General features: G+C 34.4%; 1 protein-coding gene across 4 annotated transcripts; it reads left to right on the forward strand.

Annotated features, from left to right (window-relative positions):
- Nucleotides 1-2,140: 2,140 nt before the first annotated feature.
- LOC138327617 (AN1-type zinc finger protein 2A-like) lies at nt 2,141-16,765 on the forward strand. Of its 4 annotated transcripts, none has more exons than XM_069273870.1 (11): nt 2,144-2,303; nt 2,844-2,886; nt 3,115-3,166; nt 3,535-3,666; nt 3,946-3,990; nt 4,106-4,221; nt 4,526-4,654; nt 5,020-5,077; nt 13,401-13,486; nt 13,851-13,941; nt 14,134-16,765. In XM_069273870.1, exons 1-11 carry the CDS (start codon nt 2,249-2,251, stop codon nt 14,152-14,154), a joined length of 828 nt encoding a protein of 275 aa, XP_069129971.1. In that variant the 5' UTR covers nt 2,144-2,248; the 3' UTR covers nt 14,155-16,765. The 4 variants fall into 4 exon arrangements, 3 of the variants coding, with proteins under 3 accessions (XP_069129972.1, XP_069129971.1, XP_069129970.1); XM_069273869.1 differs by having other exon boundaries at nt 14,185-16,765; XM_069273871.1 differs by lacking the exons at nt 13,401-13,486; nt 13,851-13,941; nt 14,134-16,765 and adding an exon at nt 7,153-7,375 and having other exon boundaries at nt 2,141-2,303.
- Nucleotides 16,766-18,631: the final 1,866 nt, after the last annotated feature.

Consider the following 18,631-nt stretch of genomic DNA (forward strand, 5'->3'; position numbering starts at 1 on the left):
TTTGAAATTCATTCAGGGTTTTAAAATATTTTATAATGAGTGCAAACGTCCAGAGGCTAACTCAGAATAGCTAATCTAATCACGTTTTTATGTTGTGCACCAAATGTAGTAAAAACACGTCCAGTTACTCCTCAATTATCCCAAAACAAAGGATAATGCAAACCATTTTCAAAAGTGATTTAACACATTAAAAAGTGCAGCTGAAGAGTAGTAAATCATGGTAATCTATCAAAATAATCTTTTAACGAAAATAAAATCAAACAAAAACATATTTCGACAGAAAACGTGTACATGTATAAAGTCAGCTTTCATTTTTTTTCAGGAAAAGATGAAACTTTCTTATACACGGATTTCTTTTCAATAAGAATATCAATAATTAACGATAACCATGAACAAAAGTTGTGGGTACTATGTGCATTTGGCATACAAACATTTGTACAACGTAAAATTTGAATATGAATGTGAGTTGTTCAAGAGATACAAGCGAGCATAACATTTCATCATATATCCGATCTCATACACTCAAAATTTAGACCTTTACTTTGTTTATAGAGAATACACGGTTAGTATCTTACAATACAAGGTTTATTTTGGTGCGAGACTTAGGAAAGCCGAGATGACGAGGCTTTGCCGAGTCATCTCGGCTTTCCGTGTCGAGCACCAAAATAAAACTTGTATTGTAAGATACTAACCGTGTATTCTGTTTATCCTGCAACCATCATGGCTTTCAAAACGAAAGCAAATTGACAGTTCCTTACTTTGTTTCGCTCGAAGCGAGACGCTTCTTTGATGCGGAGGTAAAGATTCATTCACTTAACCGAATGAGAGTGTACTCCTTTTTACTGCCGTGGGAAATAAATAAGCGCATTCACAAACAGTAACCGTAATTCTATTCAGGGTGATATATCACTGAAAGGAAATGAAAATACTCAAATAACAACCAATACCCATTAAAGAATTACTTAACAATACATACATTTGTCATGAGCCAAGAAAAAGACGACACCGCCATACGAGATTTTCGATATCGTAAAAATGACGTCATTTCGATGAATGTGACGTCACGTTTTAGCGGGACTGAATGACGTTTCATTCACCGGAAGGTTCAAGTTCTGGGTCAAGTTAGAAAAAAGTTCCGTCAGATATGGAACAAATTCACGTGATCGTATTGACGGATAAAGCATATCGTATTGACGGATAAAGCACAAGTTTATCCGGCAGTAGTTATCGGTCAGTATGTGGGACAGTTGCTTTACTTTGTTTAATATTATAAATAGTATATCTTGTGTTCTGTGCTATACATAAAGTTTACTTTTGACATTTCCCTGCCTTCCATCTTATTAGACGCCATTCACATATAGATCTCCGAATGCAGAAAAAATGCTTGATTAAGTTACTGTCGTCAGATGTTTAGTGATAGAAAAGATGACTAATTACACTGTATTAAAATTAAGTATTAAAAAATCTCTTTTAATTAAATCTATAAGTTAGGTTTGCAAAATAACTATATCAAAAGACAAGTTACTTGGAAACTTTCAAGTTGAAAACCAGAGATTTACATAACCACAGGCATTGGAAAACACAAGAAAGAATCTTTGTTAAGCATACAAATTTAATGATATCAAAATAATTGATGCATTTTCGGAGTATTAAAAGTTTCGTAACAGTACTATATAATTATAATTTTAAAACTATACTCCAGTATTTATCAAACGATTTTTCTCAATATTGAGTTCTTTTCATATTTTCTGTTTATGTGTTTTTGCCGTTTCTCTGCTTATTTTTTTCTAATTTCTCAGTAATTATCTTTTTAAAAGACACATAACGAGACTAAAATTTAAGGTTTATCAATAACCATTCCTGTTTCTGACCTAAACACATCCCGTATCTGACTCAATATACTAGAGTTTTCGGGAAGGTTCCGGGGCGTATATCAAAACCTAATACATATATACATATCTTAAACAACTTTATTTGCTGTAATATTGAGCAATGATAATCGCAATGAATTAATAAAAAGTATCTCATTACATAATACGCCGATAAGAAAATAGATGTGTTTTTGAATGACAAACTGTAGCAATCATAATTTTATTTTTGAGATTGTCCCTTATTATTGAATGAGATGGCTGAAACGGAAGTGACGCAATTTCCGTGTTATATAGCGGAGATTTGCTCTGTCACCGTACATTTGAAGTAAAGAATCGCTGTAAACACATTGTTCTAACGGTTAGATACTTGCGCCAAAATGGAATTACCACATTTAGGAGACCATTGTTCCAGCAAGTCTTGTAAACAACTCGGTAAGTCTTTGATATAGGATAAAATAATGAATCGTGTCATGTTGACAAGTTGTTCTGAATCACAGGAGCTTTACGTTATGTCAGTAATATATATATAATAGTGTATATAGTATAAATATATAAAAATGCCCCTATATACTATATAAAAAAACCTGGTATAAGTGTAAAGGGGTATTTTATACTATATATTATTGACAGAACGTCAATAATATATAGTATAGTTGTGTTAAAACCGGAAACGGGTTCTACAACGTATCGTATGTAGATAGATACGTCAAACTCTAATCCCTATTGAGATTCCTCCTCTAGACTCTTTTATATTCGGACGTCTGATAGATGTCTCTCCGACGAGAGACATCTATCAGATGTCCGAATATAAAAGAGTCTAGAGGAGGAATCTCAATAGGGATAAGTGAAACTCCTGTGATAACATAAATAAACACGTTGGTAAAATCAGCTCTTCTCCTTAACCTGAACAAAGCTCAAGTTAAATTCGCATTTGTTTATGTTATTTAATTTTTTTCATTATTTATCTTTCAGATTTCCTGCCAATGAAATGTGACGCCTGTTCACAAATATTTTGGTGAGTATTTTTTTCTAGTGAAAGTAATAAATGATATACAACCAGTAACACTAAATGGTACCTGTAGGTCTGTATGATATTATAATATGACAGAGAATCTTGGCTCCAGACTGACTAGAATATCAGGTACAAAAGGTGAATTACATAATGTAGATCTTTTCACTTTTACTCGGATATATCCATTAGCGGGATGGATTGTACTAAATTTTGTATAATTTCTTTTGACAGTGGTGACCACATAATGTACAACTGCCACCAATGTACAGAGTCTTACAAAAAGGTAAGTGCGGTAAAATTTAATTACCAAGTTCTGTAGGAACACTTTGTAACTAACAATCTGATTAAAACCAGATCTTCAATACAGGTACAATATCTGATTTTAATCAGATTGACTTTGTAATATAGCAAAACATGTTTATAACAAACACACTTATAATGAATGTATGTTTATAACATAATATTCTGTCAAAATCCTACAAGACATGTGTATAACCATTATTAAGATTAAACTGTGTTTGTAACAAAGTAATTTCGTCAGTCACTTCCCAGGGGTTCATTATAACCAGGTTTTTCTGTTCAAACATGAATATAAAAACCTATTGTGTCTGGTTTTTAAACACACAATGTATAATACATTTACTTAACCAGGATAACCAGGTACCTGTTTGTCCGCTGTGTAACCAGCCAGTGCCTATAAAGAAAAACGAGGTTCCTGATGCTGTGGTCGGGCAACACATCGACAATGACTGTCAATCAGATCCGGCCAGGAAAAGACGCAAGGTTGGTATACATACATAGCAAACAACAAAATACTGTATTATTACAAGATTAAAAGTTGAACAAGTAACAAAAGATAATTTTTTGCAAAGCATAAAGAAAGAAATTGAAATTTAATTTCTGGAAAAAAAAACAAACATTTTTTTTTGTGTATCAAACATTTTGCATTTCGCTTTCAGTTGACTAGTCTAGTATATCACTCAGGATATAGATTTATGCACTAATATCTCCTGGATTTATTATTTTCTGTTCAACATTAAATTTTATTGTTTTATTTTTCAGATTTATACAAATAGATGCTCACACAAAGGCTGCAAACAAAAGGAAGTAAGTATTCTATTTTGCAATTTTGTGTAAAAAAATCTGTCATTTTTTCTAAATATTCTCTGTTTCACCTAGGAGACTTCAGTGATCTCTAATTTTGATGTTTTGTTTGTTTAAGCTCATTCCTGTCATTTGTGATACATGCCAAAAGAATTTTTGCCTGAAACACAGAAATGAATTGGACCATGATTGTCAGGGATTTGAGGATACTGGCAGAGGGATGTCTAAGACAGGGTAGGTTGACTGTTTATCATCTCTTTCTTGAACCATCCCCTCTCTGACCACCCCCCCCCCCCCAAAAAAAAAACCACAAAAAAACACCACAACAACAACATCAAAAAATGAAATTAGGTCACAAGGAAAGTTTATGAAGAACCTTGTTAAATTCTGTAATATTTAATGATGATTACTTAATTATGTAGAGATCCCTGCCCATACTTGCATTTGTAATATTATAGCTGTGTGTATCAAAATATTGTATAACAAGTGACTAATTTGGCAATGTAGTGTATATTCATTGGGTTTTGCTGACTTACAGAGCTGCAGCCATATTTAGGAACCAACCACAGCCATCTAAACCGTCTGTCAACAAAACACAAGCTACAGCTAAAGCCAAACCACAACAGACTAAACTCACACAACACAACTTTGGAAGGGATCTCGACAGGTAATATTTCTATAACATTCTAATAATCACTTCCATTAGGGTTACTGTTCCTCTTATTAATCTAGCTCCCATGGTGATAAGATCAATCACATTTGTGGTTTGTTTGTAACAGATGCTTATTGATCTTTGTGTGTATATGTAGAATTCTTTAAAAATAATTTGCTTAGTATTGAGTGTCTACAGTCTCTCAAGTTTAAACCATTATGAGAAAACAAAATATAGAAAATTTGCTTTAGAATTACTTTTAGAATATTAAGATGTAATCCTCTTTTAAAGAAAAAGAGCAAATGGATTGTGTTAACCTTTAATTCATTTTCATTTTAAATTTTTTATACAAAATAATGATTTATACATCTTGTGATTAGAGAGCGAAGAGAAAGACAGATGGGACAGACGAGTAGCCAATCAGTACAAGGAAACATGGTGAGTATATTCGATACAATGTAGAGATAGCAGAGATATATAGCTAGATCTACTCTTATGCATCGTTGGAGACCCTCAGGTGATCGCACTACACTATGCTACACTTATCACCCGTGATGTCACTCTATAAATAGAAACCAATAACTTTTTATAAATTAGAACCCTTCAGTTTGGAGGGAGAATATTTATTTTGTTTATGTACAGCTTCTGTGAAGCGTATGTTACCTCAATACTCAATGGCTAAAAAATCGGCAGGAAAATCCGTTGGGGCCAACAGTGTTCTCCCCAGGCCCTTTCCGCATAACGGTCCCGTTGCGTGGAAATTTTGAGCCGTTGCACGGGAATTTCTTCCGTAGCGCACTTTCGGCCTCCCGTTGCACATCAATAAATCAGACCCCCATTTTCTCTAAGTAGGTCTACTGAATATAAACCTCATAATAAATCCCTCCTGCTACCTGACAAGTAGTATGCTTATAAATTTACGATGTCTGTCATGCCGCTGTGCCATGTGATTGGGTCCATTTTTACGACCGTGACCGTGTTGATTACTTGTGATCCGCAGAGGTGCCCTGCCAGATTGTACTGTTAAATTGCATTGATAAGTAAACAAAAGAGGTGTGACTAGTCCCTAACCAAGACCTCATTTGTTCTATTTAGCAGTCTGGGGATATAGGTCAGCTAGAGAGAGGAGAAATCACTGATCAAATCATTTTCAATCATGTGTGCTACGGCGACGTAACTGAAGTACAGCACATCGGCAGTTTAGGAAACAAACCGACACCTTTTCAACAGATGTTTTGATTATATCTAGTGAACATCATCCCAAAAACAAACACTGCCTGCAATTGTAAATGATTTACTCATGTTTTTAATGTCATATACTGCTGAAAGATACCACAAACTTTGCAACCGAAATGACCGCCATTTTGGTGTTAGGTAATTGTAATAATAGAGCCAGATAGGTATAAGAAATCCGGATTTGAAAAAATTTCCAAAATTTGTAATTTGTAAATTTTAAGCATAATTGGATGATTATAAACATGTCATACAATTGTACAGATATGTGTTATAAAAGACTTAAATTTTATCAATATTTTTTTTTTATCTCTCTCAAAAGTTACATTTACAGTACCATACAGTAACTACAGTCTGTTTTAAATATTTTAAATACACAAATAGTGATGGATGCATAATCCCATAATAATCTAGAATTGTGAAACACATCAAAATAATTTTAATTTAAAAATGAAAATAATTCTAATAATTTTAAAATGCAATTAACCTGGATTCATGAAATGTGACAGTGAGATCAAAATGTTATTATTTTTTGTTATTTTAATTTTAACCCTAGTAGTGCTGAGGACGCCTTTTGGCTGTTTACTGGTGTCCTGCTATTGACGCCTTTTGGTGTTCTGGCTATGAAGAGGGGTATTCCCCGGTTAATGTGCAAAAAATAATTATATACTGAGATATATTTTCTGAAACGATAAGATACCTAGTTAATCCCGTATATTTTCTTTCCATTCACATAGAAGTCGTGTCTTATAACATCTGGCATTTTCAGTACGGACCGAGAAATCCCTATACATCGGGAATTTTTCCGGAAATCGCGACATTTATAGATAGTTACGTCACCGGAAACAGATGTAATGTTTTCAGTGCAGTGTGCGCACAAAACCAATGGCAGGTGCACGTAGTGCTCTGTGTTACTGATTGGATATATCCACTTATTTACCACTGTCATGGCCGGGGAATAATGCGATTCAAATCTAAAGGTAATTTTTAATCGTTCTGATGCCTGTAAATTATTGCATGACCGTAAATTAGTAGAAAATTCAAGAAAATTGGGATCGAGTTTTAGGCGCGAGATTGACCTACTTTAATTACGTCACCACTTACTGTGTACGATAGATTACTTCAGTATACGGAAGGGTAGATTAGTCTTATTTTATAAGACTGGCTTTCAGCTCTGATTAATAAATGACTAAGACATCAATATAAGATATTTTTGTTTGTGTACGAATTGATTACCGTCGTTTGGAAATACCATAACCTGATTTATTATAACAAAACAGTACCGATCATGTGTGTCTGCTTTCGTCGGTAATGTAAACAAATATGGCGGAGCCGGAGAACCCCGGCGAGCTAGCTAATGTATTGCCGGAATTTCGTCAGATATTTCAAGAAATCTTTCTAGACGAAGATAGCGATGAGTTTGAGGGCTTTGATATTGAAGATATCGACAACATTGCCGAGGACGGAACTGGATTTAATGTCGATAATTGGGTTGAAGGCGGAAAGGAACCGTCTACTTTCACTTTTACCGGTAATGCAGGTATTAACACGGACATCTTGTCGGTACCTGAAGAAGGTAGCTTGTCGTATTTAGACTACTTTGAATGTATTATTACTGACAATATAATTCAGAAGATCGTGGTTGAGACAAATAGATACGCTGCCACATACAGTGAAACACACCCTGACCTCCCAAGTCACTCTAGGTACAGGAAATGGACAGAGACACAACGCTAGGGGAAATGAAAGCGTTCATAGCGATGACAATTGCGATGGGACTTGTCCAGCAATTGGATATTCAGGACTATTGGTCTGGTAATCCTGTTATAAATACACCATTCTTCAGATCTGTGATGTCTAGAGACAGATTCTTATCATTGTTGAGTGTACTGCATCTAGCAGACAACTCTGGGGCAGTTCCTAGAGGGCAAACAGGTTACTCGCCTTTACAGAAATTAGGTGAGCCTTACAAGGATATCCTTTCCAACTTTCAAAGTTGTTATAACCCTAACAAGAACATTGCCATTGATGAAGGGATGATACCCTGGAGAGGGAACCTCCATTTCCGTGTGTATAGCCCGGACAAACCCATTAAATATGGACTTAAGGTTTACATGTTGTGTGACTCTGACAATGGCTATTGCAGTCGTATGGAACTATACACTGGTCACGGAGGACAGAACAGTCAGTTTGGAGCAACATACGATCTCATCATGCGTCTTGCTGACCCTTTTCTAAACAAAGGCTACCATTTATACATGGACAATTACTTCAGCAGTCCACAATTATTTTATTCCTTATTTCTTAACGCAACCTTGGCATGTGGAACCTTGCGAAAAAACAGACGTGGTGTACCTCAGGATCTAAAGGATCGGCGTTTGGTTAGAGGCGAGATGTTTGTAATGAACAACGACATGCTTGTTGCAGTCAAGTACGCAGACAAAAAGGATGTACATCTTCTCACAACAATACACAAAGGTACGATACATGTATTGAGCACCATAACTTCGATAATACTCTGTTGAGTTCACATTCATATTGAAAAAACCAAACTGTATAATGGTAAATATAAATGTACTGAATGTGAATATTCTTTAACAGAATGTTATATTGTGGCAATTTATGTTTCAATGTCACATTCAGTACTGGTATATGTTTAGATTCTTTAACTTCAAAATATTTTTGCTTTCCTATTCGTAATTGTTTTCATGTTGCCGTAAACAATATGATTATCTACTATAAAATTTGACAAAATGAATTCATGTAAACATTTTTGTTACACTATCACATTTTGTGGCTTAAAATGGATAGTTTTACTATATAATAATACATTTAGGTGTCATGGAAGACTCTGGTAAGAGAGACCAGGAAGGAATTGAAATTCAAAAACCAGACTGCATTTTAAGCTACAACAAATATATGGGTGCTGTTGATAGATGTGATCAGATGGTAGCGTATGGCAGCTTTGAAAGAAGGACTTTGAAGTGGTGGAAAAAGGTCTTTTTCCATGTGCTCGGCCTAGCTGTTTTAAATTCGTACATTCTGTATAAAACCAGAAGTCAACAACCTGTCCTGCAGAGAGTGTTCAGAAGGGAGTTGGTGAATCAGTTGGTGACTGCATCAGAAATATCTGGTCCTTCATCTAGAGGCAGGAAGAGATCATCAGCTGAAGTTTTGCAAAGACTCAGTGCTAGACACTTCATCTGCCACTTGCCATCCTCAGGAAACAGGAATCACGCAAAGCGACGATGTGTCGTTTGTGGGCCTGCTGAAGCAGAGTTGTTCCGAAGCGCTAATCCAGAGGAACCAGTACCGAAACGAATGGGACGGGAAACCTGCTTCCAATGCAAACAATGCCAAGTGGCACTCTGCATTGAGCCATGCTTTGAACTTTTTCACACAAAAGCTGAGTATGTGCTGGCATACAAACGTCTGAAGTCTGTTCTGGAGGAATAAACTTTAAAACTCCATCAAAATTGTATATATAGTTCCACTGTGTTATTGTTAACAATTTTACTACAAACTGTTACTGCTGACAATTTTACCACACTGTTACTGCTGACATTTTTATCACAAGTTTGAACGTTCAATGTATTGGAATGAATCTCCCATAGTTTTTCAGGTAAGTGAGTTTACAGAGTTTCTGCTTTAACACTTTAGCTGTCTAACAGCAAAGTACACTTGGTACTATTTTCTGTCCTTACTTTAAAGGACTATATATCTTAAAATTGTGATTATGTCCTTTCTTGCAGTTTTGTACTTACAGATGTCTTTAGTGCTTTTAACACATACATTTCTCCTTAAAACCTTAAAAAAAAAATACACACAGATACATGTAGGGACAACCTCAATTTAAACATTCCCAATGTTACTAAGTAACAGATTACCTAAATGACAAAGGAGAAACTATCAGCTCTGCTATGCATGACAGACATTTAGGCTTGGAAGAGATGAACTGTTGTTGGACATAAATTTCTACAAGGGAGATAACTGATTAATATCTTGGAATAACTCTTATATGAAAGATTTCTTATATATTTTATTGACTGCAGAATATTTGTTCTACCCCTGCTGTCGTAGACGATAATTTGTTGCTTGTTTGTCCGAATATGTGGCACAATTGCCGTATGAATGGGCTTCTTCGCTAATCAAGCTTTTTCCAACTTTATGCACACCTGGGTTGACTTTGTGTCACATTGTAAAGCAGATGGATCTTAAATTAGAATTTAATGAAATGAATTGAAAACGTAATATTCGCAAACATACATACATGTACATCTATATCGTGCAAATTACAACTAAAAAATAAAGATGAAAGAATCTTGTGTAAAAATTTGATAAAATATGTGCATGATGTAAACGCCATTCATTTTCATGTATACATGTTCAAATAAAAGTGTTCCTTGTTATTATTAACCCTCCTTCAGAGGGAAAAACTTATATATAACTGTGGTTTACAATCAAAATTATAAAGTAAAACAGGTCTTTAACATTTTTAAGCATTTTCATTTTTTTTTTTTTTTTTTTAATTTTTCTGAACAATTCAGCATTCAGACATAGCCAGAATGAGACAATTCAGCACTACTAGGGTTAATTGTAACACTAGGCCATTATAATTAAATTGTGGCACAAAAAAGATTATTCGCGTTGCGCCGCGCAGTTTGCAACGGGAAAAAAATTACCATAGTGCAGTGAAAAAATCCTGGGGAGAACACTGGGCCGCCAATCAGATGGCACTTGACGAAAACAGTGCTCTAAGATCGAGCTGTCCGTTGGGTGATAAGTGTAGCATAGTGTAGTGTGATCACCCGTGGGTCTCCGAAGAAAAAATGGAAATATTAAAGAGGAGATAACTCTTCAGTATATTGGATACAATATAGAGAAATAGCAACTATGGATAAATGACGATAGATTTAAATTGAAATTTTGAAGAAAAATATGATATGTATGTCACTAACTAGGTCATACTAAATATATTTACCATTTTTAGGTCACCTGAGACGAAGTCTCAAGTGACCTATTCTAATCGCCTTTTGTCCGTCGTCGTGCGTCGTCCGTCGTGCGACGTCCGTCGTGCGTTGTATGTCCGTAAACAATTTACATTTTCGTCTTCTTCTCCAAAACTGCTGAAGCAATTTCAATGAAATTTTGCACTAACCTTCTAAGGCATAAGGCCAATCAAAATTGTGAATTATATGGTCCCCACCCCCCCGGGGGCTGTGGGAGGGGCCAAAAGGGGTAAAATTGAGTAAAGTTTCAAAAATCTTCTTCTCTACTCACAGATGTGGTAGAATCAAATACTTTTCATAGATAGAAAGGTCTTAAGGTCCTTTACAAAAATTGTGAATTATATGACCCTGGGGTCTCTAGTTTCCCCCTGGGGAGGGGGTTAAGTTTACTATAGCTTATATTGGGAAAACACATTTTTGCACATTATTTGGTCATTTGTAATAGGAAATGAGTCAAATGTTGTCAGAATTATCAGTATGAGATGGCCATTTAATCCTATTAACAAATTTTCTATGACTGACCCCCAGGGGCCTTAGGGGCAGGGTCAAAAGGAGTCAAATAGGCTAAAACTTCAAAAATCTTCTTCTGAAATTCTGGAAATGGTAGAATCAAATACTTTTCATAAATAGAAAGGTCTTAAGGTCCTTTACAAAAATTCTGAATTATATGACCCTGGGGTCTCACGTTTCCCCCTGGGGAGGGGGTCAAGTTTACTATAGTTTATATAGGGAAAACACATTTATGAGCATGTTTTGCTCAATTTTCATTGGAAACGAGTAAAACTTGGTTAGAATTATTAGCCTGAGATAGCATTTTAATATCATATCCACATTGGTCCTGGCCGACCCCCTGGGAGCAGAGGGTGGGGCAAAAAAAGGGTCAAATAGGCTAAAACTTCAAAAATCTTCTTCTGAAATTCTGGAAATGGTAGAATCAAATACTTTTCATAAATAGAAAGGTCTTAAGGTCCTTTACAAAAATTGTGAATTATATGACCCTTGAGTCTAACATTTCCCCTTGGGGAGGGGGTCAAGTTTACTATAGTTTACATAGGGAAAACACATTTATGAGCATTTTTTGCTCAATTTTCATTGGAAACGAGTCAAACTTGGTTAGAATTATTAGCCTGAGATAGCATTTTAATATCATATCCATATTGGTCCCGGCCGACCCTCTGGGGGCAGAGGGGCGGGGCCAAAAAAGGTCAAATAGGCTAAAATTTAAAAAATATTCTTTTAAAATTCTGGAAATGGTATAATCAAATACACTTTATAGATGAAAAGGTCTTAAAGTTTGTTTATAAAAATTGTAAATTATATGACCCTGGGGTCTCCTGTTTCTCCTTGGGGAGGGGGTCAAGTTTACTATAGTTTATATAGGTAAAACACATTAATGAGCATTTTTTGCTCAATTTTCATTGGAAATGAGTCAAACTTGATTAGAATTATTAGCCTGAGATAGCATTTTAATATCATATCCACATTGGTCCTGGCCGACCCCCTGGGAGCAGAGGCGGGGCAAAAAAAAGGGTCAAAAAGGCTAAAACTTCAAAAATCTTCTAAAATTCTGGATATAGTAGAATCAAATAATTATAGATGGAAAGGTCTTAAGGTGTTTTATAAAAAATGTGAATTATATGACCTTGGGGTCTCACGTTAACCCCTGGGGAGGGGTCAAGTTTACTTTAGTTTATATAGGAAAAACATATTTCTGAACATTATTTGCTCAATTTTCATTGGAAACGAGTCAAACTTGGTTAGAATTATTAGCCTGAGATAGCATTTTAATATCATATCCATATTGGTCCCGGCCGACCCTCTGGGGGCAGAGGGGCGGGGCCAAAAAAGGTCAAATAGGCTAAAATTTAAAAAATATAGTAGAATCAAATAATTATAGATGGAAAGGTCTTAAGGTGTTTTATAAAAAATGTGAATTGTATGACCTTGGGGTCTCATGTTAACCCCTGGGGAGGGGTCAAGTTTACTTTAGTTTATATAGGAAAAACATATTTCTGAACATTATTTGCCCAATTTTCGTAGGAAATTAGTCAAACTTGATTAGAATTATTAGCCTAAGATATAGCATTTTAACATTCATATCTGTCCTTGATGACCCCCTGGGGGACCAGAGGGGCAGGACCAAACAGGGTCAAAATGATTAAAATTTCAAAAAATACCTCTAATTTCACAGGTTTGATGGAAGCAAATACTCTTCATAGTCTAAAAAAACAAATTTATAAATCACTGACCAATTTCAAGGCCCAGCATATAGTGTTTATATGTCTTTAATTTGTTTCATTATTTGTTTCATTATATATTCTAACTCAGGTGACCGTTATAAGGCCCATGGGCCTCTTGTAATGATATTGAAAATATTGTCAATAAATTGATTATATTTCCAGTGAAAATTCGAAATAAAGAAAAAAATTTATGGAACGATTTGATACTAAAAAAATTCTATGATTCAAATATACTTAGAGAATTGAAGGTAGATTTTACTTGATGACCTTTGGTTGTAGACAGAGGAAGAAGCTTTGGCTAGAGCAATACAGATGTCCATGTCCGATTCACCAGCACCTTCCAATAGTAATACCTCAAATAAAGCGTAGGTATCTCATCACACATATCTTATACAAATCAGGTAACCTATAGGTTTTTTGTCATGGATATTAAGGCAAAATAAAATCACTTTCTTATTTCTCAAACTAACCCTCATCCACTTCTCAGCCATAAGTGCTTCCTGCAGCTTTTCATTAGAGTAATTTTACCATTTACTTGATAAAATGAATTTTAATTCATTCACTTACCTAACCAGTATACAAACTGTTCTAAATGATTCAGAAATGCCTTAACCTAAAAAGCATACTCAGTTGACTTTTTACCCAAGAAAAAAAGGACTTTCTTTATTTTGTTACTCTTAGTTTTGATCTTTTATATTCTATATGTACACATTGACCTTTAACCTTTAGGATGACCCAGCAGGAACAGGATGACCTTTTACTGGCCCAGGCCATTGCCGCCAGTCAAGAAGAGGCCAATCGGGACCAACAACGTAGAAGGGTAGGTTTCAAATTTGTAATTTCTCTCTGAATTTATAAAGAGTTACATTTTTTTGACTATACCACCGTTTATTACTGAACTATAATGATATGACAATAAAAAAAGTTAAATTGAAGTATAAACAACGAAGTTCACTGATTAGATCAAATCAACCTGATTTTAATTTTATGTTTACCATTTTTTGTCTGACAGGCATTGAAGATGACAGCTTGAGCATCAATGAATGCTTGTTTTCTGTTATAGCAACGAAGTGGACAGAACAACAAGACTTCGTGCAGTCTCTCCTGATAGCAGACCGAGTATACTGAGATCATTCTGGACAGAACAGAATGTTGTGTAGTCTCCCTGATACCAGACTGGACAGAACAAGATGTCTCTCATGGTACCAGAGTTGTGGGATGATGTTATTTTACTGAATATACCAAAGTCTCTTCCTGACATGTAGTCTCTCCTGATACTTGTTGTGGGACAACATCCTTTTACTGAGGTCTCTTCCTGGCGAGCTTTGAATAGGCTCACCACACTTCATCCAGCTTCTTGTAATTAGGCTGTGGAAAATATACCAGGGAGTCTTTTGTAGTCTTCCATAGGACTGAGAGATGTCATCTGTCTTCTGACTAAGCTCAACTTTATTTGCGATCTTCTAAGAAGAGAAGTGTTCTCAGAAGATCTTCCACCTCTTAGAACAGCTTCTAGAAGCAGAAGAGCTACAAATTGAGTGCCCGGAAGTTATATTCAAGAAGTAAAGAAGGCAAATCCAGTTAGGTGAGGAACTGCCTTCAAACTTACCGGATTATGGATTTGTGACTACCAGACAAACATGCATGCTTGTGATGTTGTATCTCTGATTGTATTGATGGAGAAAATATTCTAGAAGTAAAGAAGGCGTTTTGAGTTAGACGCGGAATTGCCTTCAAACTCCGACAAACTTTCATGCTTATGGTGTTGTATCTCTGATTGTATTGATGGAAAAATCTTAATGTAATTCCAAATTCTGGTGGAATTGGAGATGTGATGGAATATACATACCATATTCGACTCAATAAGCGCCCAGGGCGTTTAAAAAATTGAAAAAATGAAAAGGTGCTAATAAGACGAAATTATTGCAAATCTAGACAGTTTTTTGTAGTTTGGGACTTTGTTTATGCTTGTACAATTGAAATTGAGGCCTCAAAAAGGGGAAGGGCGCTTATAGGGACATGGGCGCTTATTGGGTCGAATACGGTAATAACATTTTTATGCAAGGCTTCAATAATTGATCCAGAAATTCTTTATCTTACTGTGATGGTCGATGCTTTTTGAAAATGAATACATAGTTAAAAAAGAAAAGGAAGGTGATAGTGACTTCATGTTTGTTTTCCAAATGAACTGTTTAGTGGTGTTTAAGAAAATCTTGTGAAAAATTCAAGTTTGAAGTTATAAAATGCAAATGTGTTTTTAGTGGTTTGATTTTACCAAAAGTTTTCTCCAAAATTTTATCATGACATCAGACACAATTTTGATGCTCAGGTATTTCATTGATTTTATATGATTCATATGGGATGCTAAATAAGTTTACAGCATGATTTTACAGACACCAGATATTAAAGAGTTTACTGCTACAAAGTAGGAATTGGTCTTATCATATAATGTAAGTCTCTAGGAAATGTACTTCAATATCAGAATTTGCAAGTTTGTATTATATTAATATTGTTGACTTGTGTAAACTTTTATATGTGTTTGACATTGCCTTATGAATAGTGGGTGATTTTACTCTGTGAAAACCTGTTACCTCTCTGATTGTTTGTTGGATTCAGAATGATATAATCGGTACATGTATTGGACTGTTAAGTCTGAATGTGACATTTTGAAAGATTTTTTCACCAAAGTTGGAATTTAAGCCATTTGAAGCCAAATTTCAATGATATTTATGCCAAGGACATTGTTTGAAGATGCTCCACTGCAGACAAATGATATTTTTTCTCTATCAAAAACAGGATAAGATGAATTAGTATTATTCCTCAGTTACAAAAGTTACTTTACACCATTACCACCATTGAAAAGTTCGAGCTTCTGATTTTACTGCAAGATAAAAATATTATTAAAAAACAATTAATTCCATCCGGAAAAAAATTCTGTTGACTATATCCTAAATGGAATGCAGTACTGATTGCGCATGCACCGAAAGCAAATTAGACATACCAATTATTGCTGAAATGATGGGTATCATTTATGCTATTTTGGTGGCGGAGCATCTTTAAGTCTAGTTTTACGTAGGTCAGAGATAATTTTCCCATTTTTCGTTTAGATATTTGAAGTGCAGATAGTGGACTGTCAAAAACTTAACTTAGTGTATAGGATTACATATCTAAACACAAAAAGATCAACAATGCATAAAAAGTCACTTTTTTGTCGCTAGTGCTTTCAGGGTTGCCCCATCTTCAGGCAATTACATATATAAAAAAACACCTTGATCCTGAGTGATGCCCTTCTAAGATATGCATGTGTGTTAATCATTTCAATAGTGTCCGGTTTCACTGCAATATATCCATGGGTGCAAGTCAAGTATCAAATATTATCCTCAACTGAATGTGGAATATGATTGTAATTGGAATCAATTTGTAAAGATAGACTCTATGATCTTCCCAAGCTTTTAATCGGTTGATTAGAAGAATTATTTTAACTCACATGAGTACCATGGGGTATATTTTAGGACACTACTATTGTAAACTATCATGTCACTGATTTGTTGGAAGCCTTTTAACTGTTGTTATATTTGTCTATTTCAAATTTATTGATATTTATTACATTGTTTTATCGAAATAAATAATTTATTCCAGAAAAATTCAATGCCTTATTTTCACTTCTGACTTTGTCCAAGTAATGGTGGACTTGTACGTAAACCATGACATCATCATCCTTCCATATTTCTTTTAAATCTCTTGAGTTCTAGGCCCAGTTTCATCCTTATTCATTAACTTACGGAAAATTATAAACTTATAATTCTCCATAGGAATCGTTACAGATGTTCAGGAAAAATAAAAACAAAATTAAAAGAACTTCTATCTTTCTAATTCTTTTTAATTCTTAATTTCTGTGATGCTTTCTCAATGGAATTCATATGCTATGCAAATTTAGAAATGATAATAAAACTGGGGACTGAATTACTAACAACGATGTAGATGACAACTAGTTGGCTTTCAAGGGAGTTAATTTTGAAAGTATGATTTGTAATGGACTTCTGAGACATCTGCTAAATCATATCAACTAATTTAATAACTGAAAACTAAAACAAATAATGTATAGAAAAACAAGATTTATTCAACATTGTACAACACAATGGTAGAAGAACATGTAACATAATTTGCACAGTAAGTCTTTTCATTATTCAGAGTTATCTGTTCTTGAATGAGAATGAAAAGAATATCATAATCTTACAGAATCAAGATCTGCATAATGAAAGGATAAACTGTAACTATATATAATAGCAATGCAATAGTACCATCCAATCAATTATGTGGCAAGCTTATCACTGAATTAAAGCAAAATCATAAAATCAATTAATAATAGAAAATATTCCAATTAAAGAATGTAAAAAAATTATGTTGATTTAAAACATTGCTACATTTAAATTTCAGAAAATTTTAGATGTTCATTATCAATTTGAAAATGGAGTCAACAAAATTTTGGAAATATGTCAATAATTTATTAAATAGAATTTAACAAATACATACATGAAAAAATCATGTTGCAATTAAGGAAAAGCAAGTATTAATGCTTCTCACAAATAAAACATAATGCAAGGCATGATTTACATGTATGATATAATATACTTACTAGTAGTGGTGGTGGGAATTCAGATAATTTCATCATCAACAATTTCTTTAACTTTACATGATTTAGTGATTATTAATTATCAAGATTCATTTTGATTACATCGTAAAATCATATGATTGACGTTAAGCACCATTTACAGAAATAGTAATTACGAAAGAAAAAACAAAAGCAAACATATTTGTACAATTAATATATTGCAACGTTACAAGCTCCTGGCATGTGGATACAGCATTGATAATAAATAACAACAAAGTCTACACACATAGATATTCATCACAGACATATTATAGGTTCAGTATGACAATAGGGCAGATTCATCAATATTTCTTTACTTAAAGATGCTCCACCGCGAACGAATGGTATTTTTACTCTATCAAAACAGGAGCAGACAAAATAGTATTTTTCTTCAGTTGCAAAAGTAACTTACTTTACCCCATTATCACCATTGTAAAGTTTGAGATTCTTATTTGAATTCAAGATATAAATTACTAACAAGAGAACCCAAAGGGATCTTCGTGTCCATCAAATATTGATCTATTTCTGACATTTGATCTCTACTTTTCAAACTTCAACTACTTAAATCCAAGATGGCAGCCTGGTAGCCATCTTGCTAACCGATTGGTCCCAAAAGGCAATATGCACAACTTAGGCCCTTGCAGAACCTATGTATAAAATTTAAGAACAATCCCTTTGATACTTTCTGAGAAAAAGCGATAACAACAAACTTTAACAATCAAAATCCAAGATTGCTGCCTGGTGGCCATCTTGTTGACTGAATCATCCCAAAACGCAATATGCACAACTAAAGCCTAAGGGGAACCTTCATATGAAATTTGAGAATGATCCCTTCAGTACTTTTTGAGAAATAGTGATA

Source organism: Argopecten irradians, chromosome 7, assembly GCF_041381155.1.
Source record: "Argopecten irradians isolate NY chromosome 7, Ai_NY, whole genome shotgun sequence".
NCBI lineage: Eukaryota > Metazoa > Mollusca > Bivalvia > Pectinida > Pectinidae > Argopecten > Argopecten irradians.